Raw genomic sequence first — 27,582 nt, forward strand, 5'->3', positions numbered from 1 at the left:
GATAGATAGATAGATAGATAGATAGATAGATAGATAGATAGATAGATCCAGATTAATACATTGCATAAATCAGTCTTTGGTTCCTTAATAAAAACCAAGTAATTTTTTTTTAAAGTGGCTTATATTTACAATAGCTAATGATGATTCTGAATACTTACATCTCTTGAAGCAGCTATCTGGTTAATATATTCTCCATCAGTAAATAAAATATTTTGACCTTCAGTGTGGCAATCTATACAAATGAAAGAAAAAGTCATTATATTACACAACAAATAAACAACTCACAAAATGATTTTACTCCTGTCGAAGTCAGAATGAGAGTTCTTCACATAATAAGAATAGACTTACACTCAAAAAGAGACTTTTAAAAAGAATTATAAATTAGCAAAAAGTAAATACTTCAACTAAGGATTCTGGCCACATGTGCTTACATTTAAAAAAGCTTGCATAATTAGGATCTGAGAGCCCACCTAACGTCAAAATGAATTAGTATCAGATAGCCTGAGAGTTGAACATGCACCATGATAAACAAACAGTGTTGGTTATAATCATTTCAGTACAATCACATGCAATGTAGGCAACACTACCACCAGACATACATCACGGTCATTAGTGTCACAGAGAAATACAGACAGATCTAAGGCTTCTGTATTTGAAGTCTATGGTGTCCAACTGCAGATATCCCTTGCTTTACAAAAGAAATGATTAAAACTACTCATATATTTCTCATGTAGAAAGTCAATGTCTATTCCAGCAAGTATACTATTTACAATGTTCTAGACTTTCTCACCATTTATCCTTCTCATACCAAACAAATCTAAACTCATTTCTTTCTTTTTGTCTCAAAACAGCCAAATATCTCAGCTACTACCCAGATTTGTCAACATTGAACATATTTCCGCAGAAGAGTGTGCTGTATACTTTGATCAATGTAATACACAAGCTAATTGTGACAAGGGATACCAGTATCACAGAAGGACACTGGGACATGTGTTAGTGACTGCTGCTATGTAACATGAAACTACAAGCAAAAATCAATGTCTGCATAAATTGTATCCTTTGGGAAAACAAGTAGTCAGCAAGCAAGTCTAAGAGCACACACACTTCCTACAGACACCATGGAGAACTAGGATGAACCTCTCCAATAATCACAATACAAAAAGAAAATTCATTTCTAGTTCAACCTGAGTCAACAAAACACAAAACTTTTTTTTTTAATACAACAATGGAACCCACCCAAATAAGCTAGATCTTTGCCCAAGAGCTTCATACTAGCATACTTCCTTATTATAAATATGCAAAACACAGGCAGACCCTTACCAAATAGAGAATTCAGTGATCACAAACTGGAAATAGAAACTGGGAGACAAGGCCCACTGGTAGCCCAAGAGACTTGGTAATCAAAGAGAGGAGAAATCGAAAGAAAGAGTTCCTAGTCCACTGTACAGAATACAAAGAGGCGCAAGAAAGATGCTTCTCAAGCTCTAAGCAGTAAGATTTTAAACTAAAAAGCAAAGAAGAAAAACTCATTATAGTTTCAGATAAATGCAGGGGTGAGGGAGGGAAGCGGCGCAAGAAGAGTAGCAAAAAAGCCTCATTCTGAGGCTACCTGTCACCCAACGTGGACAGTAAATGACATAAGAACACAACCTGGAAGTTAAATTGAAATATAAACAATAAAATGATATTAAACAAGGTGTTTTCATCCATACTGCAGCAAAACAGCTGTAAGACTAGCAAGATATGAAACTGAATGAATTACCAATTTATGTTCAGTTTAAGCATGGTATTCATTAGCACCTATAAATCTGACAGTTTACTATTGCTCTTCTTGTTGGAAAAGCTACAGAGAAGAATTGTCCCTTGTCAGGGAAAAAGCGAATGGTTTTATTGAAGAAAATGTAGTCCATGCCAAAGAAATGAGCAAATGACAACAGGCTTCTTAAGGCTTGAGGGCTGAGTCTTCTGCCATGTCAGAGCGAGACCTTCTCTTGATCCTTTCTTTATCCATGTGTAACACTTTAAGACAGCAGCTTCAGGACTATGTCAAGCAACATCTGCAAGCTTGGAAGACAAACAGTATGGGAGTATCCTCCCAAGCTTCATCTGTTCTTCACTGTGAGCACAGCACATATTTATGAAACACAGAAAGCCACACTTGCATGGTTAAAATTTGCATTTATGTTAAATGATGCAGAATTTAAACTGAATAAAAATATTAGCAAATAATTTTTAATCATGATGAATAAATGAAACACCTATAGGTAGACATTTTTAAATTTTGCTTTCAATTACAGTCTTTATGAATGAGCTGGAGAGAAGTTTCTCTTTTGTACCATCTATTTTGCCACTGAAATTTTTTTCTTCGATGACATTATCCTAAGATAATTTGTACAGAGATAGAGAGATAAAGATGATCTTCCCATTGTAATTTTTGTACTAAAAGAAACAAAGAGAAAAAGAAAACTGGAAGGCTCCCATTTCAATATATATTAATCAAGAAAACATAATTTATAACGTTAGAATGCTGCAAAAGCCTAAAAACCTAGAAATATATTCAGAATAGCAAGTAAAATGATAAGTTTAAAAGTATTAGGTAGACTATAATCATTTTACAACTATGTACACATGCTTATATAAGTTTTATGGGAATATAGATATTATTGAAAAATATTCTTTTTAGAACAGCCAGATGTGATGACACATGTCCTAAATCTCAACACTAAGATAGGGAGACAAGCAGAGATAGATAGATTTCTGTGAGTTCAAGGCCAGCCTGGTCTACACAGCAAGTTTCAGGCCTGGCAAGGCAGAGATACACAATGGTATCCTATCTCAAAAACAAAAACCAAAAACAACAACAAAGCTTTTTTTTTAAAAAAAAAAAAAAATCAGTAGAAACTGAAAGAGAAGAATGATACAGGGAAGCTTGAACTGGGGGTGGAAATGTAATTAAAGCATATGACACAATGTATGAAAATATCCTAACGAAACCCATTATTTTATACAACAAACATATGCTGATATTTCTAAGTTGTTATTATTAAACAAATGGCATAGCCCAAGACATGTTTAGAAAAAGAAATGTAGAATCAGAAAGAGTTGTTTCAAAATGATTCTGTTAGGTTGCCAGTTTTCCAAAGCTGTTCTGTTACTGATGTGGATACGAAATGTTTCATTGCCTTACAATACTCCCTATATACTACTTTGGGAAAATGCAGAAGTAGGAATGTTCAAATAATTTTCTAATGAAGCTATAATAAAATTTAAAAACGTGACAAGCAGGCAGGGAGCAGTTATCTCTCTCAAAGTGTTCTTTCTTAAAAATAAATTTCACTTCTTCAAAAGATAAATGCTTAGGATTCTTTTACTGTTTACCACGAGATTACTAACACACTATTTAAGTCTTAATGTGACCAACTTTAGAAAGCATCTATAATGAAATCTGGTGCCCTCTTCTGGCATTCAGGTGTACATGCAGGCAGAACATTGTATACATAATAAAATAAATAAATCTTAAAAAAAAACCAATAAACTTTATAATAGAGATTATTTATGCATTTACCTGGTGTTTCAAAAAGGCTGAGAGTGCCTCTGAGCTCAGGCAGCATAGCGCACAGCAGCAGAATGACTGTGCCCCTCATCTGTGTCAGAGCTCCAGGAGGCAGTGCACATGATGGAATGCTAACAATTTCCTAAGCACTATCACTGGGAGTCCTTTAAACCACAGGAAACCCCTAGCATATTGATGAGGTGACTAATAACCAGAAGGTTTCTTGTACAGGGTAATATGGGAGTTAAGGTAGTTGTTCTAGTAAAAAGCAACAAAATAATATTACCCTGCTAACAGAGCAAATTTTAAAAAGTCTTGCTAGGTAAAGGCAGGGTGTTAAACTCTGTAGATGGGTATGAATTTGGCAATAAATATTAAACCTCATTGTACTTTGTTTCTGATGCCTACTATCTTCACGTGTACTCACTTACTGCAGGTTATAAAATGGTTTGTGTGTCATATTTAAAAACTTATTTGTAAGCAAGCATTATTCTTTGAAAATTACCATTTCCATTTTAAAATATACTAAAATGCATGTTTCTTAAAACTACTTGTGAAGAAGAATATGACTAGTTAAAACATACCTGGTAACATTACAGTTCCATCTTGTTCCAGTGTTTCAGGGCTTATTCTTATGGCTGTCATACTGTGGTTATTCACATCTCGATATAATAAATAACCCTGGTAATAATAAACAATTTTGACTGTGTTAAAATATATTTTCATTATCAATATATCAATAGATAAAGCAGTTGCATATGTCTATATTATAATTTGTCAATGTAGAATAAATCAATAATGCTATCTATATGTTATTAAAGCTGAAAACTTATGAACAGGAGTCTACTTCAGATGAAGGACAATTGAGGAAGAACTTAAGTCACCCTCCAGCCTGCACATTGATACTGCATACTGCCTCATGAATACTGCCCTATATACCACATACATGTGCATGCATGAGCACATACACACACACATACACAAACTCCAACTCTAATTCCCATGACATCATTTTCTAGACAAAACCTAAGTTAATGACAATTAGGAATAGCGCTTCCTCAAGATCCAACTACACCAGTCCTAGGCATATATCCAAAATATGCTCAAGTACACAACAAGAACATTTGCTCAAACATGTTCGTAGCATTCATAATAGCCAGAACCTGGGAACAACCCAAATGTCCATCAATGGAGGAATGGATACAGAAATTGTAGTACATTTACACACTGGAATACTACTCAGCAATTAAACAAGGAAATCATGAAATTTGCAGGCAAATCGCAGGAACTAGAAAAGATCATCCTGAGTAAGGTATCCCAGAAGCAAAGAGACACACATGGTATATACTCATTTATAAGTGGATATTAGACATATAATATAGGATAAAGATACTAAAATCTGTACACTTCCAGAAGCTAAGCAAGAAGGAGAACCCTGTAAGACGATCGATCCTCACTCAGAAAGACAAACAGAATCGATATTGGAAGAAGGAGAAAACAGGAAACAGGACAGAAGCCTACCACAGAGGGCCTCTGAAAGACTCTACCCAGCAGGGTATCAAAGCAGATGCTGAGACTCATAAACAAACTTTGGGTAGAGTGCAGGGAATCTTATGAAAGAAGGGGGAGATAGAAAGACCTGGAGAGGACAGGAGTTCCACAAGGAGAGCAAGAGAACCAAAAAATCTAGGCCCAGGGGTCTTTTCTGAGACTGATACTCCAACCAAGAACCATGCATGGAGATAACCTAGAACCCCTGCACAGATGTAGCCTAAGGCAGCTCAGTCTCCAAGTAGGTTCCATAGTAATGGGAACAGGAACTGTCTGTGACATGAACTGATTGGCTTGCTCTTTGAATACCTCCCCCTGAGAGGGGAGCAGCCTTGCCAGGCCACAGAGGAAGACAATATAGCCAGTCCTGATGAGACCTGATAGTCTAGGATCGAATGGAAGGGGAGAAGGACCTCCCCTCTCAGTGGACTTGGAGAGGAGCATGGGAGGAGGTGAGGGAAAGAGGGCTTGGGAGGGAGGGGACTATAACTGAGATACAAAGTGATAAACTATAATTAATATAAAAAATAAAAATTAAAAAAAGACAATCACTTTAATATTTAAGTTTTATTTTCAAAATACCTCAATAATTGATATAGTAGAATAATTCTTCACATATGTAGTGGTGTAAATGAGTATGGCCCCCATAGGCTTGTATGTTTGAATGCCTGGTCTCCAGTTAGGGGAACTGTTTGGGAAGAATCAGTAGGTGTAGCCTTGTTGGAGGAGGTATGTCATTGGGGGTAGGCTTTGAGATTTCAAAAGCCATTTCCAGCTCTTTTGCTCTTTCTCCCTATTCTCTCTTGCTCTCACTGTCTGCTTACAACTTAAGGATCAGCTGTGAGCTCTCAGCTACTACTCCATCATCATCTGCCTGCCTGTCACCACCATGACTGTTAGAAACTGTAAGTAAACACCTAACTAAATATTTTCCTTTATAAGTTGCCTTGGTCATGCCATGTAGTCAGAGCAACTGAACAGTAAGTAAGACAACACAACAACTTTAGTTTTCAAAGCATCCTGATAGCCAAAGAAGCTATGAAGTGTAAGGAAACCTTTATACTTTATCCTTCCCAGAGGGCCCTCACTTTGTCTCAAAGACAGGATACAACAAAATCATGCATTTCTGACTCTTTCTGTCCATCTTTTTTTTACTTTTCTCTATAGGGGGGAAAAGCAACTGTATATGATGCTGAACTAGTATGGGCAGATGGACTGTGTTGATTGCAGATGAGAATGCTTCATTCAGAAGCTCCATGGCTTACTGTTTCTGTTACTTTGTAAGCTTCTGTATGCATCTCTAGCAGGTGGCTGTCCACTGGGCAGGCCAAGAGTGTTTACTGGAAGGAACAGGAGCTAGACTTAGAATGGAAGAGTTTATGGCAAGGACGTCTAATTTGGTCTCAGGTCACATTCATTTTCAATTCAGATTTGCTAATGAAAAAGGCCGTCTTTGAGTCTCATCCCTAGACTTGCTTAAACAAGGACTCTAAAGAAGGCATTTTTAATCCCCATAAAAGGTAAATATCAGAGCGCTAAATAAACTGTCCTGACATTAGTTATACAGTTACTAAAAAGCAGAGCCAGACTTGTAATTGAGCCACTTATGAATTCTGCGTTTACATTTTACCATTTTCCATTTCTGAGTCTATATTTTAGTATGGTAATATAGTATTATCTAGCCATTTTAATAAAAACACACCATTCTTATATAAATTCATTCAATTTATATAATATATATATATATAAATTCATTCAAAAATAAGTATGAGCTATATATTTTTAAAAGGTAAGATAATTTTGTTTATTGAGGCAATTCTCCTACCTGGGCATACCCTAACCAGGACTTTTTTTCTTTTCTGTTTCTGATACGGGATGTAGAATTATATATATGGCCCTGTAAAATAACAAAAGATTTTTTATGGACAGATTAATAATTACTAATCAATAAAAGAAAAAAAATATATCTAACATTTAATACATGCATCTCAATTATACTTTTCAAATAAAAAATCAAAATTATACAGTACTAAACGGACAATACCAGGGCACAATCGATTACTGAGTTATCGATTGTTATTACTATTACGATAAGAACTGTAAAAAAAAAAAACATATTACCCTAACTGTCCCACTGTATCCAGAGCCAATTTTGTATAAGCCATCCTTGCATAATAAATAAAGAAAAAATCCATCATTCTGAAGCAGACACTGGTCATCTTCGTCAACAGATACTTCTTTTAATGGCCACTTGTGCATTAAAGCTGCTTTCTTAATGCCATTGCTAAACCAGTCCTGGATTTGAATCTTCCCAACCAAAACTGCCTGTACACTTCTCTGTAGTGAATTTAGTATAGTTGGCACCTAGTCAAAGAGAGGAAATGAGAAGACATTTTAAATTGTTTTCAAACACAAAACAGACAAACTAAAGATACTTGTATTATGTCTGGCAAAATAAGTTTAAAGACTGATCAAAGGTACAAACTAAAGGTTATCTACAAGAAGTAAACTTCAAGCAAACTAGACTTCTTTAAGAATTCTTTACCTTACTTTTAGAAAATCTTTTCTACTTTGCTGTGTTCTCTGTTACTATGATCTATCATTGCTTTAGGAACTCAGACTGTGTTAATATACTCTGCTTTATTATATACTAGCTTTCTTATTCTATATTCATGGTTCTTATTTTCCCTTTCTCTTTTGTATTCTCTATTTCTTTCTCTTTTATCTTTAGCTCACTATTTGCATCTTCACCCATACTTCCATTAGTTACCCTGTCTTTAATTTTCCAATTGTAATTATTTTATTTTTCACTTCTTGAAAGTTTAATTTGATTTTTTTCTAATGTGACTACTTTTTATACTGTATTCATTAATCATATTTAAATATTTGGAGTTTTTGCCAAAATCTATTTGTTATTTATAATGATACAAATTAAACAGCTTAATTGAAATGGTGCATATTATTTGTATCTCAATCACAGAGAGGTGAAAATACTATATAATGAGAAAGGCAGAGAATTCCTACTGACAGAATGAAGAAAAGTATAACTTGGCATCTTCTAAATTTCTTAACAGCTAAAAACATGAAATACCTGAATAGTTTGGCAAGCATGACTACCGTTGTTGGTTAGGATAGCAGAGATGGCCTGAAGTGTCCTTCCAGTTTCTCCCCAAGAAGCCACCAAACTAAAGAGGCAAGCACAGGAAAGTGCTGTGAGGGACTGTCCTGTGCTGTCATTCATCCCAGTACTCCGAACAGTAATTTCCAAAAGGAGCTGAAAGAGAGACTCTGTGGATAAAACAAGATTGCGTTATATTCATTTGAGATACAGAACATTAAATACACATACTTATTATATCTTGTCAACTATATGTAAACTTTAAGGCACCTAGAATTATTATTTGCACTAGTTTTTGTCTAGCTCGCTACCTCCACAATTAAAGCAATTATATAGCAAGGAATTAGAAAATATTTAGTTCTACCCCTTACTTCTCTAAGTGAAGTTATAAAAATTGTCTATGGTCATATAAAACAATCTTGCTTATACAAGAAACTAATCCTGAGAGTCACAGCTTGTCCTTCAAGTAAGGACTGCTCATTATGCATTCAAAGTTGAAGAAGTACGTACTTTTATCTGGACAAAATGGGCATATTTACAAAACAATCAGAAAACAAGCTATAAGATTAATATAAAAACATTATAACTAACAAAATAACATATCATAGTAATAGAAGGGGTATATAATTCATTTATCTTAAAGAATTTTCCTAGGTCACAGGAAAAGTATTTTTCTCCTTTAGTGGGTAATGCAATTGAGACCCAGACAGATTAAAAGATTTCCCTTTTTACAAAGGTAAAAATAAGAATGCATGATTATTCTATTACCACATCAAATCACCCAAGACTGAATCGATAGCTGCTTGGGACGGAAAATTCTTATAAAGTGTAATAACAGAGAAGATGGAAATAAATAAGTCAGACTGACAGAAAACCTTGGAAAGATCAAAAAAAAAAAAAAAAAGGAATAGAAAGAAAAAAAAGGAGAATCAATACTTTTCAATTCTCTAAAATCAGAAGGTTTTTGTGATTCATTCAGTAATTCAAAGAAACCTAATGGTCATTTCCCATTAATTCTTCATTTTCCTAATCCCAAATTAAACCATGTATTTTCTTCCTAATTAATTCTTCTGCTTTTCTTTAACTCATCACTATCTTCCCAATGCAGCTTATCTATCTACTATCAGTGGCTAATTGAACAAGCAAAAAAGGGGAGGGGGGAGTTCAGAATATAATTTTTACCATTCCTTTTTGTCCGTTTATAGTCAGAGAATTTTCAAATAAAAAATATAGTTACCCACTTAAAATACTCACTCTTTTGCTAATTCTGCTATCTCCCCTTTCCCTCCTTTGTGATTTTTTTTTTGCTGCCTCTTTCTTTTTCCTTGTCTTTCTCATCTATAATTCCTTTTATCTTTTCCTTTTAAATATTATCATTTTTTCTTTACCTTTTTTAATCTGTCTCTGCTCTGGATGAATGTCATTTTCCTTAAAATATTAGGTTTAAGATGAAGAAAATTATTACTAATTTAAATAAATTTATATAATAAATTCTATGACATAAAATTTTTTGTTCTTTATTTCTAATTCTAAAGGTGTGTGTATGGTACATGTACATATGAGGGCGTGTGCATGCCATGATGCACATGTGGAAGTCAGAAGAAAACTTTTTAGAATCAGTTCTTTGCTGGGGATCTAATTCAGGCTTTCAGGTTTCTGTGAAAAGATCTTTACGTACTGACCCATATTATCAGCCCCAAGATAAATTATTTTAAAATTTTATTTTATTTTTAATTATGTGTGTGTGAACATCTGTGTATGGGTGTGAACACATGAATGCAGATGCCCAAGGAGGCCAGAAGCGAGCATTAAAACCTCTGAGACTGGAGTCACATAGGTTGTGAGCTGCCTCTCATGGGTTTGGGAACCAAATTCTGGCCCTCTTTAGAAGCACTATACACCCTTAACCACTGAGCCATCTCTCCATCCACACTAGAAAATATTTTGAACATGCATAATGAGGTAGAACATGACTCAGTATTCCCTAGCACTGTAACAGACTTTATAAACATCTACACGGCTCCACATATTTGCACCCTCTTCTTCCCTTCTCTACTCACTACAAGGCCTTTCTTTTGTTCACTAGTTATTACCTTTTCAGTCATTTTTCCCATCTCACAGGCTTACTGGATGCTGTGCTCTCGGCCTTGCACATTTAAAATTGAATTCACTCCTTCTTATTCAATCTTTAAATTATCAATGTAACATCTTTAAAGAACTGACTATCAGAATTCTGGTTCCTCCATGCTGTCTGTCCACATTTGAAATTAGACACGGCCAATCACTTCATGCAATGCCAACAACAAAAATAACTAAAGACTACTTTCTTAACACCAAGCTGCCCTGGAAGAATAAGATGGCCTCCAGAGGCTCATGGATTTTAATGACGGGTGTCCAGCTCTTGGAACTATTTGGGAATGACTAGGAGATGTGGTCTTGTTGGAGGAGCTGTGTCACTGGAGATAGACTTGGAGATTTCAAAAGCCATTCCCAGTTAACTGTGTCTTTTATCTGTGGATCAAGATTTCAGCTTTCAGCTACTGTTCCGGGGCCATGTCTGCCTGCCTGTTGCCATGCTGTAGGCCATGATATTCATGTACTAATCCAAATAAACTCTTTCCTTAATAAGTTACCATGGTCATGGTGTCTTATCAGAGCAATAGAAAAGTAACTAAGATACAAGTACTGAAGATACTATCACATTTAAATAAATACTTGAGAATTTTTTATATAAGGGCTTTATTGTCATTTCATGTTTCAGTTTTGTTTAATCAAGGAAGTAATTCGGGTCCATAGTGCTAAATTTATATTGAAACTTGTTTGCCCTTAGTTTACCTTAATGTCCCATTAGTTACCTTTTCTCATCATTTTTTTCCTGCTCACTCATTAAAAATATATAAAATAGCTTAACAGTTATACTGTAACAATCATCTTATACCATTTGTGACCAAAGACAGAAAAATCTAGCACATAATTAGGTTCTTAAAATGTAGGTCTAATAAAATTCAAATAGGTAGGACATAGTTGTACATGCCTATTAATCTTAGTACTTGGAAAGTCGGGGCAGAAAGAATGAAGTTTAAGGCCAGCTTGGGCTACATAGCAAGGCTTTGTTTCAAAGAAAGAAAAGAAAAGGAAGGAAGGTAAGAAAGAAGGAAGGGAAGAAGGGAGGGAGAGAGGGAGGGAGGAAAAAAGAAAAAAAATTTAGGTTGAAAAAAAAGTGAAGTAAAGCCAGATACAGAGAAGAGGAAACTAATTCAGTCAACAGTGTTGTCCCCAGGCCACCAGTAGCAGTAATGTCCCGAAACTTATTCAATGTTTGGTCCCAGTTTAAAGCTTCTGCATGAGAAACTCCATACATGGGTGACAGATGACTTAGATAGAAGCTGATATTTCAGGATCATATCTCTATGGCTTTGAGAGTATTTACCTATATTGCTAAAACCACCTAGAAAATTCCAGACTGACAGGATACTCATGGTAAGCATCAGAGAAAAACAACAAGCCAACTAAAATTTATGCTTCCCCTACATTTCTATCACAATCTGAAGAATGTTCCTAGCTTCCTTACATGGTCATATGTTAAGCCTAAGTTACTAATATGAAAAGCAAATAATTCTAAAAGTTAAATAAACTTAAAGAAAAGCCAGTATCTTTAGGTAATGAAACATGCTACATGAGCTTCTTCCCCAAAACAAATTTTTTGTTGTTGCTGTTTATGATGAATAAATTTAAAAAAAAGTCCTCTCTTCAGAAATAATTGCACTGTTGGGGGTTGTAACATTTCTTTCTTTCTTTCTCCACCTACTGCTTTAAATAATCTGTATCTGTGGTTCTCAACCTTCCTAATGCTGTGACCCTTTAATACGGTTCCTCGTGTTGTGGTAACCCACAACCATAAAATTATTTTCATTGCTGCTACATAACTGTAATTTTGCTACAGTTATAAATCATAATATAAATATCTGTGTTTTCTGATGGTCTTAGGCAGCCCCTGTAAAAGGGTGGTTGACCTCCAAAGGGGTTGTGACGCACAGGTTGAAAGCCTTTGCTCTAGAGTAACAAGTAAGGAGAAATGTGCACTTGCTACTTGACCATGGGTATTCACTTTAACGAGGATTTTAGGGCTTGGGTGTTACTGTGGGATTTCAAGGATTTATGTTTTGTTTCTCCCCTAGTGTTATAACAACCAAGAAACAACTATGCATGAACCTAACTCTTTTGACTGTAACTCTAGTAAAATATAGCAAAATAAGAGCAAAGTTACATTCCTGCCTTTTCTACACCCAGTCAAAGGCTAGCTTTGTTTTTGCTCCTGTGCACGTTTCATGAGAAACGTGGTTCACTTTTAAGTGCTTCACTCAAGCTCTTACCTAGAACCTCTGGTGGCTCTGATTGGAGGCCTTCTGGTTGCTGGCCCTGAAGCACATTCAGGAGGGCTTGGAGGCTTCTCAGACACAGGGATGGATGAGAAAACCGAGTTTCCTTGATCAATTCAAAGACTTCACAAAGCCCAACCTCAATAATCTGTTTGATATGAAAAGAAAATTTCTAATACATATGTGAACACTTTTTACACTCCATTTTGTACAAGTTATCTCATCAAATAAAGTGCTATGATACTTAAATAGAAAAGCAAAAACAAAACAAAAACCCTTTTTTTAAACTTTAACATGAAGATTTTGAAAGACATCTAGCTATATGAAGGGCTAAGAACCAATAACATTATTCAAAGATCAATTTGGATACAATGAAGCCATAGAAAGATTTGGTAAAAAAAAAAAAAAAAAGGAATGTGAGAGGGGACTACAGCTGGGATGCAAAGTGAATAACCTGTAATTAATATAAGAAAAATTAAAAATATCCAAAAAAAAGACTGGTTTCATCTCAGCCCTTCCTATGATGGTAAATTCACAATATTATTATTTATAGGTAATGTCCGCTTCCTTTGGACAAGATAATCTTTAAAGGAACTGAAAGCTGTTCTGCAAAACTATCACTGATATTTTAGTTTAATAGTCCTCATTGAAAAAAAAGAAATCCCTAATTCTTCTCAGCAAAAGAACTAAATCTTCAGTTAAAAAACTACAAGAGAAAAGTTACAATGAGTTGCTATGATAACTTTGAAAAACTAATAACTAATAAAACACTAGGCAATAAAATTCTATTTCTTAGCCAACATCAAGATTTTAAGAACCAGACTTCAGGAAGTAGTCAATTATGTGCAGTTGACATTAAGAATTAAAATAAGAGAAAGTAGTAGAAATGCTTCAGATAATTACTAGAATATAATAATTCTATTAGTAAAAGTGAGATAATACTTTCTGTTGTGATTTTTATATTTATTTTATTTTATATTATAATTACATTATATATAATGTAAACATTATACATCATATAAATATACCCTTCTAAACACTTGTTTTGTAACTCACTAGAGGAGATATGAAGATATACTGAATCCTGTCTTCTGAGGTTTTTACTCTAGGAGGGTGAGCTATACACATAATGCTTACCCAATATAAATTTCTGTTACAGATTTTATTGTATTATAGTATAACTGACTTTATTTTCATCTCTGAACTATTCTTTATGGACAAGGAACATCTCCTATGTTTAGCTCAGTGCTTAGCAAAAGTGAAGACACAATTAATATTCATCTAACGAGCTACTCATCTGTGTGTTAAAAGTTTTTTTAGACAAAGATGAAATTGTTGCAGACAAAATTCTGCAGTTTTAGCTGTCATTTGTAAGGTTTCTCAGGTGCATAAATATAAGAAGTCAAATAACCAAAAGAATTAGTTTACAGAAGTTATCTAAAATTCTAGCCTTGACTGTACTTAAGTTTATCCATAAAATTTCAATTCATTAAACACTTCTGTATTTTTTTTCACCTGTGTTAGTTTATTTTGCTGGAATAGACTAGAAAATGAAATCATACTAAGATTTCCATTTGCTTATGTATTTAGAAGAAATCAAAACACTAAGTACAAAATATGCATCTTTTTTCTCAAGCAATGGAAGACTACAATATTTTATTATTTAAGGCTGCTTACTCAAGCATAATGACTTTTCATAATTCAAGGATTCTTTTTAGTTTTTCTTTTTTAATTAATTAATTTATTTATTATTATCAGTTACACTTTATTTACTTTGTATCCCAGCTGTAGCCCCCTCCCTCAGTCCCTCCCAACCCCACCCTCCCTCCCTCATCTCCTCCCTGTGCCTTTCCAAATACACTGCTAGGGGAGGTCCTCTTCCTTTTCCATCTGACCCTAGCTTATCAGGTATCTTCAGGACTGGCTGCAATATCCTCCTCTGTGGCCTAGCAAAGCTGTTCCTCTTTAAAACTGACGGTTTTGGATGGGGCTCATTAAATACTGTTTTTTTTATTTGTAGGCAGTGGTATTAAGTTGCAAGAATAAAAAGTTGAGACACATTCCTTTCCCTCAAGAAAGCATTCTCTGGTTGAGACAACAAGCAAATCAATAAATAACTTGTCTAAAGCCTTGAAAAGTACAGGGTGTACTAGGCATAGTAGAATATATAGAATATATGGGGAAGAGGACATAGCACTAACTTAGGTAAGGTCAGAGGTGGCAGAAGTTAAATCAAAAAGGGCTTCATTTGTCAGCTGATTCAGTTGTTGTCTTCTTAATAAAAAATATTAAAGACCTATAGTTCATATCAGACCTATAGTTCATATCAGACCTATAGTTCATAAAATCAGACCTATTAGTTCATAAAAGTTACTTAGATATTATTCAGCCAAATTAACTAAAGGCTGTGTAAACTAAGAGAGTATCTAGAAAGGCAGTTATTGCACTTTTAGGAAGTGCTGATGTTGAAAATACTGTGTGACAATGTCTTCACTACAAAAATTGTTAAAGAAGTAGAACTGATAAGGATTAGTATATTAGCTACTTTTGTGTTATCTGTGACTGAAATACCCCCAGAAGCAACTTGAAGGCATTTATTGTGTCTAATGGATTCAGAAGGTTCTGTCCATGATTGGTTGACCTCATGCACCTGAGTAGAATGTGGTTTGACAGCATGTAGAAGACAGATCTATTCACCTGATGAAGAGGGAGCAGAGAAGGAAGCAGGATGAGTTTCAGAGTCAAGATCCTTTCCCAGAACCTGCCTCCAGTGACTTCCTTCTTCTAGTGGAATTCCATCTCCTATAGTCTGTAGACCCTTCCCAAATATTACTACAAGCCTCAGGTGACATTTCCTATTCAAACTCTAACATTTAGAAGTTAGTTGACTACCAAGGGCTGAAGTGGATGACAGAATGACAAAAGTCTCAATGTTTCAGGGTGGCAATGTCATCCATCTATGGGAAAAGGGAAGACTGGAGAAAAATTACTATTTGGCTAGAATGATGAAGAGATTTAGCTCTCTCTCAACAGCCTAATTTTAAATCAGATGGGAAACATTTAGTGTGTGGCTAAAGCTTTAAGGGGAGATACCAATGAGAAATGTAGATTCAATAAATATCTCTGCATTGATATAAGCCAAAAAAAATTAAGAGAAATATGATAAGGTCTAAACCAAAAGCATTGTTTGAAAGTATAAATTTGCCCTGAAATATTGACAGAACACTTTCCCTCCAGGTGTGAAGGGAAGGGAAGAAGACTGGAAATAGACAGCCATAGGCTTATTGTGTGATAGAGAATAGGAGTAGACATCCACACCATGAAACGCAAATTCTTTTTTCCCTCTCCACTTCTTCTCCCTCCATTGCTTCCTGTTCCCTCTTCTTCCCTTTTAAGCTTAAATATTTTTAATTTAATTTATATATTTGTTTATCACAATTTATTCACTTTGTATCCCCACTGCAGCCCCCTCTCTCATCTCCTCCCAGTCCCAACCGTCCTCTCTCTCTTCCCCATGCCCTTTCTCTAGTCCCCTGACAGGGGATGTCCTCCTACCTTTCCATCTTACCCTAGCTTATCAGGTCTCATCAAGGCTGGCTGCATCATCTTTCTCTGTGGCCTGGCAAGACTGCACCCCCCAGGGGGAGGTGATCCAAAAGCCAGGCACTGAGTTCGTGTCAGAGACAGGCCCTGAACCCTTTACTAAGGACCTCACTTGGAAACTGAGCAGCCAATGGGCTTCCTTTGACAGGGGGTTTAGGTCCTCTCCTTCCATGGTCCTTAGGTGGAGTATCTGTCTCTATGGGGGCACCTGGGCCCAGGTATTTTGGCTCTGTTGTTCTTGTGGAGTTCCTGTCCCCTCCAGGTCTTTCTATCTCCATCTTCTTCCATAAGGATCCTGGCACTCTGCCCAAAGTTTGGCTGAGTCTCAGTATCTCCTTCAATACCCTGGGGGATAGAGTCTTTCAGAGATCCTCTGTGGAAGGCTTCTGTCCTGTTCCTAGGCATATACCTAAAAGGTGCCCACCATTCAATAAGGACATCTGTTCAACGATGTTCACAGCAGCTTTATTTGTAATAGCCAGAACCTGGAAACAACCTAGATAACCCTCAACAGAGAAATGGATAGATAACGTGTGGTACATTTACACAATGGAATACTACTCAGCAATTAAAAACAAGGAAATCATGAAATTTGCAGGCAAATGGTGGGAAGTAGAAAAGACCATCCTGAGTGAGGTAACCCAGAAGCAGAAAGATGCATATGATATATACTCACTTATAAGTGGACATTAGCCATATAATATAGGATAAACATACTAAAATCTATAGTCCTAAAGAAGCTAAACAACAAGGAGGACCCTAGGGAAGATGCTGAAACCTCACTCAGAAGGGCAAACATGATAAACATCGGAAGTAGGAGAAGACAAGGAACAGGATAAGCTTATTATTTTTATAATTTGTAAATACGATTTGCTTTATAGAAACAATTGTAAGAGGTGGTGTACCTTGCAATAACATACAAATCTGTGTCTCATTTCTACTTGAGTTTTAAAAAATCTGTAAGCATTACAACTGATTTTAAAATTTCTTAATAATACAAAACCTGCCATAACCAGAAGAAAGAAAAAGGAAAAGAGAAAAAAAAATCTCAGATCAAAAAAGGGAAAAGCCACAAAGACAGGAGGAGGGAGAGCAAGACAACCTCAAATCATAAAGGTCTCACCCCTTTCCTTTATCAGGTTCTGATGTGATGCTAAGGACTGCCAAGGCTTATCACCTGAGATGCTCACTCTCCACTCATGGCATCGGCCAGGAAGCACTGACTGCCACAAAGAGGCACCTTTCTACTTCCTCTTCTCTTTCATATCTCTTTCATTATAGGATCACACTGGGGTTCTGAAAGCTTCATTTCCTTGCATATTTATCACTAAGTTACAGGATACTTTGGGAAGTAGCCATAATCAAATACACCAATACATTCCATTGTTTGGCCCTAACCTAACATTTGTAACAACTCTCATTTACTGAGCACACTATACTCATTAACTCATTTAATCCCAACTGCAATCCTATGAGGCGCATTATACTCTCAACATGTAGACGATAAAGTGGAGGTATCCATTCACCTAGTATTAACTAGCTTGTTTGGGGATTTTGTTTTGTTTTTGTTTGTTTGGTTTTTGTTTTGGTTTTTTGGAGACAGGGTTTCTAAGTGTAGCCTTGGCTGTCCTAGATTCACTTTGTAAACCATCCTGGCCTTGAACTCACAGAGATCTGCCTGCCTCTGCCTCTGCCTTCCTGAGTGCTGGGATTAAAGGTACGTGCCACCATGCCCAGCTAACAGCTAATCATTTTAATGGCATTTCAATTTAAGCAATTTGGCTTCAACCACATGGTTTTTAATCATTATTCCCTGTTTCCAGGAAGCAAAGTCTATTGTGGAAAGCATTAACCAATTATTCTTTTAGGACTTTCTTTTAAATGATTTCCTTTAGACACTGTTAACCATACTAAGAAACTGTTAAGAATGATTGATTCTTCACTAGTCACTTTTATCTTTTAAAACAGTCTAATAATAAATTTTTCCTAAGTATTTGGTATATCCTAATCTAGCTTTTGGTATTTGTTCAACATCTATATTATTATATAAAAGATTTTTCTGAACTTCTGATTTCCTCCTCAATAATGAATTTAATTACCATGGTATCTCAGTGCAGTATGACCTTCCCCAGTAGCATAGTATTCTTACAAGAAGTATACGACACAAATTCTCTGAGGGTTATCCTACTTTTTTTCTTTCAACTTCCTTAAGGAAGCAGAAGAAATCATAATTAAGAGACCATGATCTACACCTTCAGGAGTGAAACAATAAGTATGTTCATTTTAGGTTATAAGAAGCTAGGAGAGAAGGTACAGTTAGACACTGGAGAAAAGGAAAAGTAAAAAGACACACATTCTAAGAATAATGGTCAAGAAGTACGGAAGGTCACAAAGCCTCCCCTTACTTACGAACAGAAAGCAAGTCATCTTGAGACTAAGATGCAATAAACCCAACAGTGCAATCAAGTACAACGCATACTTAGAAACAGCTACCACAGGCCAGGCAAGGGAAATCAGCCCAGGAACATGAAATCCATCTATCCCCATAATTCAAGTAAGGTATTCCATGTTAAAAAACAAAACAAATAAACAAACAAACAAAACTAAAAGATACCTTGTAAAAAAGTTTTCAAGATAGTTTTAAAGCACCAATTTAATAACATATAAATGATTTTTGGCAAAAGAATCACTTTTGTTTGTAAGAAAGCAATTCACATGAATCACAAATAAAGATGCCATTTTCTTTTCTTTTTTTTCTTTTTGTTAGGAATACTATAATAACTCTAAGGCTGTTGCTATAACTCATCAGCAGTACCAGGACTGAATAAAAAGAACCTGGTTTTGATTCTTACTGCTACAAAAGAAGAAAACAAAACAGAAACAGGAGAGAAAGATAAAGGGAAGTCTCCTAGTGTGTGTGTGTGTGTGTGTGTGTGTGTGTGTGTGTGATAAAATTAGTCATGATGTAAACAAATACTTAATACAAACTACATTAAGAGTAATTTGTTCAGCCATAACACGAAATAGTTTATGTACTACTTATATTAGGAAGTGATATCCGAACAGTATGGACTGTTTTTCATGTCATTTTTTTCCCTATTGTCCATGTGGGCAAAATAGTAAGAGTGCAGTTACAAGATTAAAGAGATAAGAAAAAAAAGCTTTCATTTTAGCTGCTACTAAGGAAGCATTCCAGTTCTATTCAAGACCTAAACTTGATCCTGTTTCCAGGGCTAGCTCTCCATCATGTCCTCTTATGATCACCTAAATGAAAGTGCACCGGCTCAGCACTTCTCTTCTGTCTGCCTCTGTTCCGTGTCTCCACACAAGCATATACATGTTACTGCTTGTGCAATAACAGCCCTTAAAAAGCTACAACCTGCTGACCTCACTGCATTTGCTTCCTGTGCTCATCCACTATGATGCAATCACTGACTTGATAACCTAGTTTAAAAAGTCCCACAGAATTTTCCTGGTCTACCCCAAACCTATTTTTATCCACAAGCTATGTTATTTTTAGTGCATGGTTTTAGAAAGACAGGGTATCTCAGGAATGTATGTGTATGTATGATAACCAGGGCATGTGTAGGAACGATCTAAATAGAATTCTGTGGCTTACCTTTGGCAGCTTGATAGGGGGCTCTTTGGACTCCTCTTCCTCATCACTGTCTGATTCTCCACTCTGTACAGAGTTCTTAGATGCAGCTGCAAGTGACGTTTCCTTTTTCTGCCATTCCAAAACGCAATGACGTACATTACAGTAAATATTGAAGGCAGAGGGATTGCTATGTAGTTTGATATCTGGTATAATTACTGTATTCTCCAAGTTTTCAGACTGAAATATAAAACAAAATTTCTGGTTCACATTCATTTTAATTATCATTTCATTTTAAATAAGAAAAACAGATTAAGCTGACTTGCATATATTACATAAGTGAAAAAACAAATTAACTTATTATATTTCAAGTACCACACACAGTCTGAAAATACAGAATTGGAGGACAGAAACAATATCTATTTAAGTAAGAAATCTGTTAAAGTTAAATCAGTATGAAACTTGTGAATATATCTTTCAAAATGTTAAAAACAGACAACATAAAATTATTACTACTGTATTAAAAGTAATACATAATGAGAAGTACTTAATCAATCAGTATAAAAAAAGCAATCAGTATAACTAATTCCTTAAGAGAACAAAAGCAGTAAACATAAGAAACTATAAATAAAAATTGTTGGAGTAATATTTTGTGCACCATGTATCCAAATGCTGGTTTCTGTACCCAGAGATCTGACTACAGGCTGGACTTTGGCATTGTAATTATTATGAAACATCATCTGTCCTAGTATTTTGTAAACATTGTTCCTTCATCATCTTTTGATTGGTTTTAATAGAAATCTGATGGCCAAAAAGATGAGGCGGGATTAGGAGGCGGGACTTCCAGGGAGAAAGAGGGAAGCCTGGGAAAGAAAAGGGAACAAGAGGTGTCACCCACTGGACCCTGATAAAGAAGCAGGTGGCAGGAAGAAACTAAGAAGGACAGGTAATGGGCCACGTGCTTAGCATTTAAGCCAGGCCAGTACTGCCAGGTATGAATAAGTCAGAATCTGCCCAGTTTGGTGTCCATACGCTAATAATAAATATGTAAGTCTCTGTGTCATTATTCAGGAGCTGGGGCAGACATACAAAGTCTTTACTGATACAAAAAATGGTAAAAGCATTTGACAAAAGCCCAATACCAATATACAATTTTAAAAAAAAGTCTAAGCAAATCAATTATGGAAAGGTATTTTCTCAACTAGATTAGGAGTAACTATAGCATACCTTTAACAGACATGAAAATAGACTGCCTCGCTCCTAAGATTGCAAACAAGGCAAAGGCCAACACTCTCAGGAATTAAACTCAGTGTTGTACTACTTTTCTAATGTAGTAACCCAATAAAAATGGCTAAGAAGAAAAGCATCTAGAAATGCCTTTATTTCCTGAGACATGTAGACAATTTTAAGAAAAATCTACTAGAAATAATATGCAGGTATAGTAAAATGACAATATACAAAGTATAAATAAATATCCATACATAAAGGAATGAACAAAAATACCATTTGGCAGCTGGAGACTTGGTTCAGTGGTAAAGAGTACTTGCTCTTGTAGAGGACTTGGGTTTGATTTTCAGTACCCACATACCCACATGCAGGGAAACACAAAATCCACACAAAATAATAAAATAATTAAATCTAAAAAAATTAATGCCAGTTTGAAAAGAATGCAATGGAAGTCTCTGACATGGAAAAACATCTGCAAAATACTAATCTCCTGAATATTAATAACTGTTTGGAAAATATACAGTATTGTCAAAACTCCACAGTAGAACAAACAGAAAGAGAATTCAGTATGTAAACAGTGAGAAGACACAAATAGATACAACACCGACAAAGACACAGAAAAAGGTCCATAAATAAACATCAATATCATTAGGCCTTAGGCATGATGTAAGCGAAAATGAAATAGAGCTTTCAGAATCCCTAAAATTACCAACAGCGCCAACTCTAGAAAGTGGAAAAGATGGAGACAGTTACAACGCTAATAGGTAAGTAATCATTATATGGCCACTCTGGAAAAAAATATTTCTTACAAAACTAAACAATGTCTCTACAATATAACCCAATAATTTCATCCACACTAAGACCAGGAAGTAGATTTTCTTCGATTTATTAAAAAAAAAAAAATACCTCCAAACTAAAAACTAAAACTCCAAACTAAAACCAGGTGTCTGAATTTTTTTTGTTTTTGTGTTCTGTTTTGTTGGGGGGGGGAGTTGGTTTTTTGTTCTGGTTTGGTTTTTTTTGTTTTGGTTTGCTTTGCTTTTGTTTTTTTCAAGACAGGGTTTGTTGTATAGCCTCTGCTGTCCTGGACTCAATCTATAAACCAGACTGGACTCAAACTCAGAAAGCCTGCTTCTGCCTCCTGAGTGCTAGGATTAAAGGTGTGCACCACTACTACCCGGCCCAGGTGTCTTTTTACTGGGTAAAATACTAAACTGTAGTATAGCGATAGTGGGATATGACTAATCACCAACAGAAAAAGAATGAACTATTAATATGTACAACAAGTAGAATGAAGTCAAAGAAATTACATGAGGTTTTTTAAAAAGACAATCCTGCAAGTTTACATACTAGCACATTTAAGTAATATTCTTGAAATAGCAAGACTGTTGTGAGGAAGAAGAGATCTGTAGCTGCCTAAACCTAAGAAGACGATGGAAGTGACATGTATGGCTATAAAGAATAGCAATGTAATCCACCATACAAACAAACTTAAAGAAAAGACATGAGCAACTTATTAGATGCTGAAAAAGCCTTTGACAAAAACCCAACATACCTTCAGGGTAAAAGTCAGAGAGACCAGGGATATAAAGGACATATATAAACATAATGAAGACAATTTACAGTAAGCCAATAGCCAACATCAAATTCAATGGAGTGAAACTCAAAGCAATTCCACTAAAATTAGGAATAAGACAAGGCTGTCCACTCTCTCCATATCTATTCAATACAGTACTAGCTATAGCAATAAGACAACTGAAGAAGGTCAAGGGGAAACAAATTGGAAAGAAATCAGAGCATCCCTATTTGCAAATGATATGACAGTATACATAAGTGACCCCCAAAATTCTATGAGAGAACTCCTTCAGCTAATAAACACTTTCAGCAAAATGGCTGGATAAAAAAAAAAAAAAATTAACTCAAAAAAAAAAAATCAGTAGCCCTCTTGTATACAAATGACAAAAGGGCTGAGAAAGAAATTAGTGAAACTACACCCTTCACAATAGCCACCAATAATATAAAGTATTTTGGTATAAATCTAACGAAGCAGGTGAAAGACCTGCATGACAAGTACCTCAAGTTTCTGAAGAAAGAAACTGAAGAAGATATCAAAAGATGGAAAGATCTCCCATGCTCATGGATCAGGAGGACTAACATAGTAAAAATGGCCATTTGGCCAAAAGAAATCTACAGATTCAACACAGTTCCCATCAAAATTCCAACACAATTCTTTTCAGACCTTGAAAGAACAATATGGAAACTTCATATGGAAAAATAAAAAATCCAATATAGCTAAAACAATCCTGAACAACAACAACAAAAAACTTCCAGAAGTATCACCATCCCTGATTTCAAGCTATTCTACAGTGTTATGGTAATAAAAGCCACATGCTACTGGTATAAAAACAGACAGGCTGATCAATGGAATTGGGTTGAAGACCCAGAAGTAAATCCACACACTTATGAACAACTGATTTTTGATAAAAAAAAGGCAGAAATACACAGTGGAATAAAGAAAGCATCTTTAACCAACTGTGCTGACTTAACTGAACTTTGGTATGGAAGAATGTAAATAAATCCATAGCTATCAGCCTGCAAAAAAACATCTTACGTCCAAGAATATCAAAGACTTCAACATAAAACCACATACACTGTACCTGATAGATGAGAAAGTGGGGAATAGCCTTGAATGCATTGGTACAGGAGAAAACTTTCTGAACAGACCACCAATAGCACAGGAGGTAGATCAGCAATCCATAAATGAGACCTCATAAAACTGAAAAGCTTCTATATGGCAAAGGACACTATCAAAAGGACAAAACTATAGAATGGAAAAAGATCTTCACCAACTCCACATCTGACAGAGGGTTAATATCCAAATTATATAAAGAATTCAAGAAACTAGACATCAACAAACAAAACAATAGAATTAAAAAATGAGGTACAGACCCAACAGAATCCTCAATACGAAACCTCAAATGTTCAATGTCCTTTAGACATCAGGAAAATGCAAATCAAAACTACTCTGAGATTCCTACTTATACCTATCAGAATGCCTAATATCAAAAACTCAAGTGAGAGCACATGCTGGCGAGGATGTGGAGCAAGGAGAACACTCCTCTCTTGCTGGTGGGAGAACAAGCTTGTACAGCCACTAGGGAAATCAATATAGCAATTCCTCAGAAAATTGGGAATCAATCTACTTTGAGACCCAGATACACCTCTCCTGGGCATATACCCAATGGATGCTCCACCATACCACATGCACATTTGCTCAACTGTGTTCACAGCAGCTTTATTCCTAATAGCCAGAAACTGGAAACAATGTAGGTGTTCCTAAACAGAAGAATGGGCAATGAAAATGTGCTACATTTACATAACAGAGTGTTACTTAGCTATTAAAAAAAAAAAGACATAAAATTTTCAGGCAAATAGATGGAACCATAAAAAAATCATCCTGAGTAAGGTAACCCAGACCCAGAAAGATAAATATAGTATGTATTCACTTATAATAAAAGTACAATGGGGTATGATGGGAAAAAATGGCCTCCAAGAAAGCTGCATCCTAATCCAAGAACCATGAGAATATGACACCTTTAAATTCGAAAGGGGGACTCTGTAGATGTGACTAAATTAAGAACCTTGCAAAGAAAAATTGTGATACATTATCCGAATAGGCAATGTATTCGTAAATGTGGTCTATACATTAAGGAGAGATACAGGGGAGTGAGAAAAGGAGATTTACCAGAAAACTGCCATAATGGTACAGCAGGAAGAACACTACTACCTCTGGCTTTGCTGCACCAAAGAGGCCACGGGATAAGGAATGAAGCAGTCTATAAAAACTGGAAAAGATAATCAATGTGTATCCTTCCTAGAGCCTCTAGAAGAAAAATAGTTTTGTTAGCATCTTGATTTCAATCCACTGAGATCCATTTGGGATGACGGAACTGTAAGATAACTTTGGTGGTGTTTGGTTTATTTTGTTCTGTTAGATTTATTTATGCTTGTGTGTCCTGTTACGTGTATGCACCTGCACCACGTGACTGCCTGGTTCACAGTGAGGCCAGAAAAGGGCATCAAATCCCCTGCAAGTGGAGATATGGTTGTAGCCACCATGTGAGTACTGGCACTGAAACTCAGGTGCTCTACAGGGAACAGAAGTTAAAAATCTGAATGATTACATTTATTAGAGGTGCTTTATATATTAAGAAGAATTTCCTGAGGGAGGCAGAGGCAAGCGGATCTTTGTGAGTTCAAAGCCAGCCTGGTCTACAAAGTGAGTTCCAGGACAGACAAGGCTACACAGAAAAACCCTATCTCGGAAAAAAAAGAAATTGTACAACAGATGATAACACTGAAAACTTATTACTTATCCTTTCGTCCAGTAATACTTTCCTTGGAGTAACTAACTCTTGCTTTGCTAACTCTTGCTTTGTCCAGGCATTTCTGAATTACAAACAAAACAATTCAGTTTAACTAAATTCATCTATTTTCTTAGCCAAGGTGAATGCTGCAAATCAGTAAAATATCCTAAGACTTTCTGCTAGAACTTGTAAATGTGATTGCCAATTACTGAAAGAAAATAAAGCTGACAGTCAGAAGCTTCAGTCCACTGCAAAATACAAAGAGAACAAATGATGCAAATTTGGTGATATTATTTAATTCCTGCATCTACCTGCGTTTAACATAAACTAGAATAAACTCCATCCTCCTGCTATCTTATTTTTGATTTATTATTTTGAAGTTGACTTTCCTCAGTTAACATCAGCAAAAACATTAATTTTAATGTTTTAACACATTAAGGGGCTCCTTATTCATTGAGAAAACCATATAATGAATCCAAATCCAAACCCCAATGCACAAGCCAAACTTAATATTCCTAGTACAAGTAAGCAAAATGGAAAAAGAGAAAAGCAATGAATATATTCCATTTAAGAAATGAGCAAATATCGCAAAAATAAATAATGAATAGTTTTTAGTGCCCAGATATTAACTTCCAGGATACTATCGAAACGCATCTCAAAGTACTAATAAAAAATACATATAAAAAATACAAAAAAAAAAATGAGATACATTTTTGGAGATGTGCCCCTGGTAGGTAGCCCACATCCATTAGACTGGGTAGCCTACTAATAATTACTACGAAAAGGACATGAAATTTGGAGGGTTGGTGGGTCCTGGGGAATCACACTGTAGATGTGTATAAAATTTTCAAAACATAAATTCAAAAATCGCTTTTAAAAAGTGGCATCTACAAAACTACTTCAGCACACAAACAGAACAATTTGCTAATTTGCCTTCTATTTTTAAGTCTTTTTATTTTTGTTCCAATTACTATGTAACAAGTTATTAGCCACTTTACCTTGCTTCTTGTCTTCACTTTTGATTTGCTTTTCTGTTTTCGCTTCAATTTCTTCTTATTTAAAATTTTCTTATTCCTAAAAATAAAAGTACAAACATTATGAATACTTAGATCAGTAAAACAGGTTAGTTTTAATAAATACGTGCATATTTCTTACATCTCCTATAAAGTAATATGCTCTAAACATACATAGAGATGTTAGTATTGAAGCAGCTTTTAAGGACAACACTGGACAGTCAGGAAATATATATTAGATAAGTAATTCCAGAAAGGATTGTATATAGCCTTTTATAAAAGTAAAGCATTTAAGCTCGAAATGAAGTGTTAACAAGAAAACCTCTCTCAGGACCAAGCAGATGCTCACAGGGAGGGTGGGCTGACATGAAATCTGACAACCTGAGTTCAATCCATGGGACTCACACAGAAGCAGGCTGACTGTCTGAAATTCACATGTATGTTGTGGCACACTTCCACTCATACACACATGTGCATACACACACAGAGTAAATGTAATTTTAAAAAACAAACTTTTTTTTACCAGTATGATAATAAATATCAAAACCTTGTTCTTTATGTAGTGAAAGCTGCAATGCAAAAAGATTCAAGGAACTTTTTACTAAATTACTATTAATATAAAGAAAATATTGAGGGGCTGGAAAGACAGTTCAGTTGTTAAGTGCATTGGCTGATGTTTCAAGGGACAAGGGTTTGATTCCCAGCACTGTATGTGGCAGCTCAAACCATTGGTAACTCCAGTCTCAGGGGATTGGACACCATCTAGGGTATCTACCAGGTACTGTATGCACATGGTACACAGACATATGTAGACAAGACATCCATACCCATAAAACAAAAATCAAAGTTTAAAAAAACAAAAAAGAAAATCTGAGCTCACATCCTTACCAACTAGCTCTCAGTGCCTGGGCCCAGGCCTGATTTTTGCACTAAGGAAAAGGAACCCTCAGAGTAACTTAGAGAAACACATCCTTTCTCTCCATCCATTACCAAAGTGTAAAGAATAAAGTGGGAGGAGTAAGAGGGTACCCAACATTTCGTTTTCCTATGGCTTCATATTCTGACTGCTTACCATGCTCAGAACTCACTCCAGAGTAGCAAAGATATAAAAAAAAGAAAGGAAGGAAGGAAGGAAGGAAGGAAGGAAGGAAGGAAGGAAGGAAGGAAGGAAGGAAG

The 27,582-nt window shown here is 35.5% G+C and overlaps 1 protein-coding gene across 8 annotated transcripts in view; it reads right to left on the reverse strand.

Annotated features, from left to right (window-relative positions):
- Nucleotides 1-27,582, reverse strand: part of Mycbp2 (MYC binding protein 2) — a 246,544-nt gene that overhangs the window by 194,937 nt on the left and 24,025 nt on the right. For all 8 annotated transcript variants that reach the window (XM_055609971.1, XM_055609975.1, XM_055609972.1 and 5 more), the window contains exons 2-9: nucleotides 26,392-26,467; nucleotides 19,824-20,039; nucleotides 12,596-12,749; nucleotides 8,196-8,392; nucleotides 7,226-7,468; nucleotides 6,930-7,001; nucleotides 4,138-4,234; nucleotides 159-232 (exon numbers count right to left, since the gene is read on the reverse strand). In XM_055609971.1, the coding sequence (XP_055465946.1) occupies nucleotides 159-232; nucleotides 4,138-4,234; nucleotides 6,930-7,001; nucleotides 7,226-7,468; nucleotides 8,196-8,392; nucleotides 12,596-12,749; nucleotides 19,824-20,039; nucleotides 26,392-26,467 (1,129 nt within the window). The remainder of the gene's footprint in view (nucleotides 1-158; nucleotides 233-4,137; nucleotides 4,235-6,929; nucleotides 7,002-7,225; nucleotides 7,469-8,195; nucleotides 8,393-12,595; nucleotides 12,750-19,823; nucleotides 20,040-26,391; nucleotides 26,468-27,582) is intronic.

Source organism: Psammomys obesus, unplaced genomic scaffold (genome assembly GCF_907164565.1).
Source record: "Psammomys obesus unplaced genomic scaffold, mPsaObe1.curated_primary_1811, whole genome shotgun sequence".
In the NCBI taxonomy this organism is placed as follows: domain Eukaryota; kingdom Metazoa; phylum Chordata; class Mammalia; order Rodentia; family Muridae; genus Psammomys; species Psammomys obesus.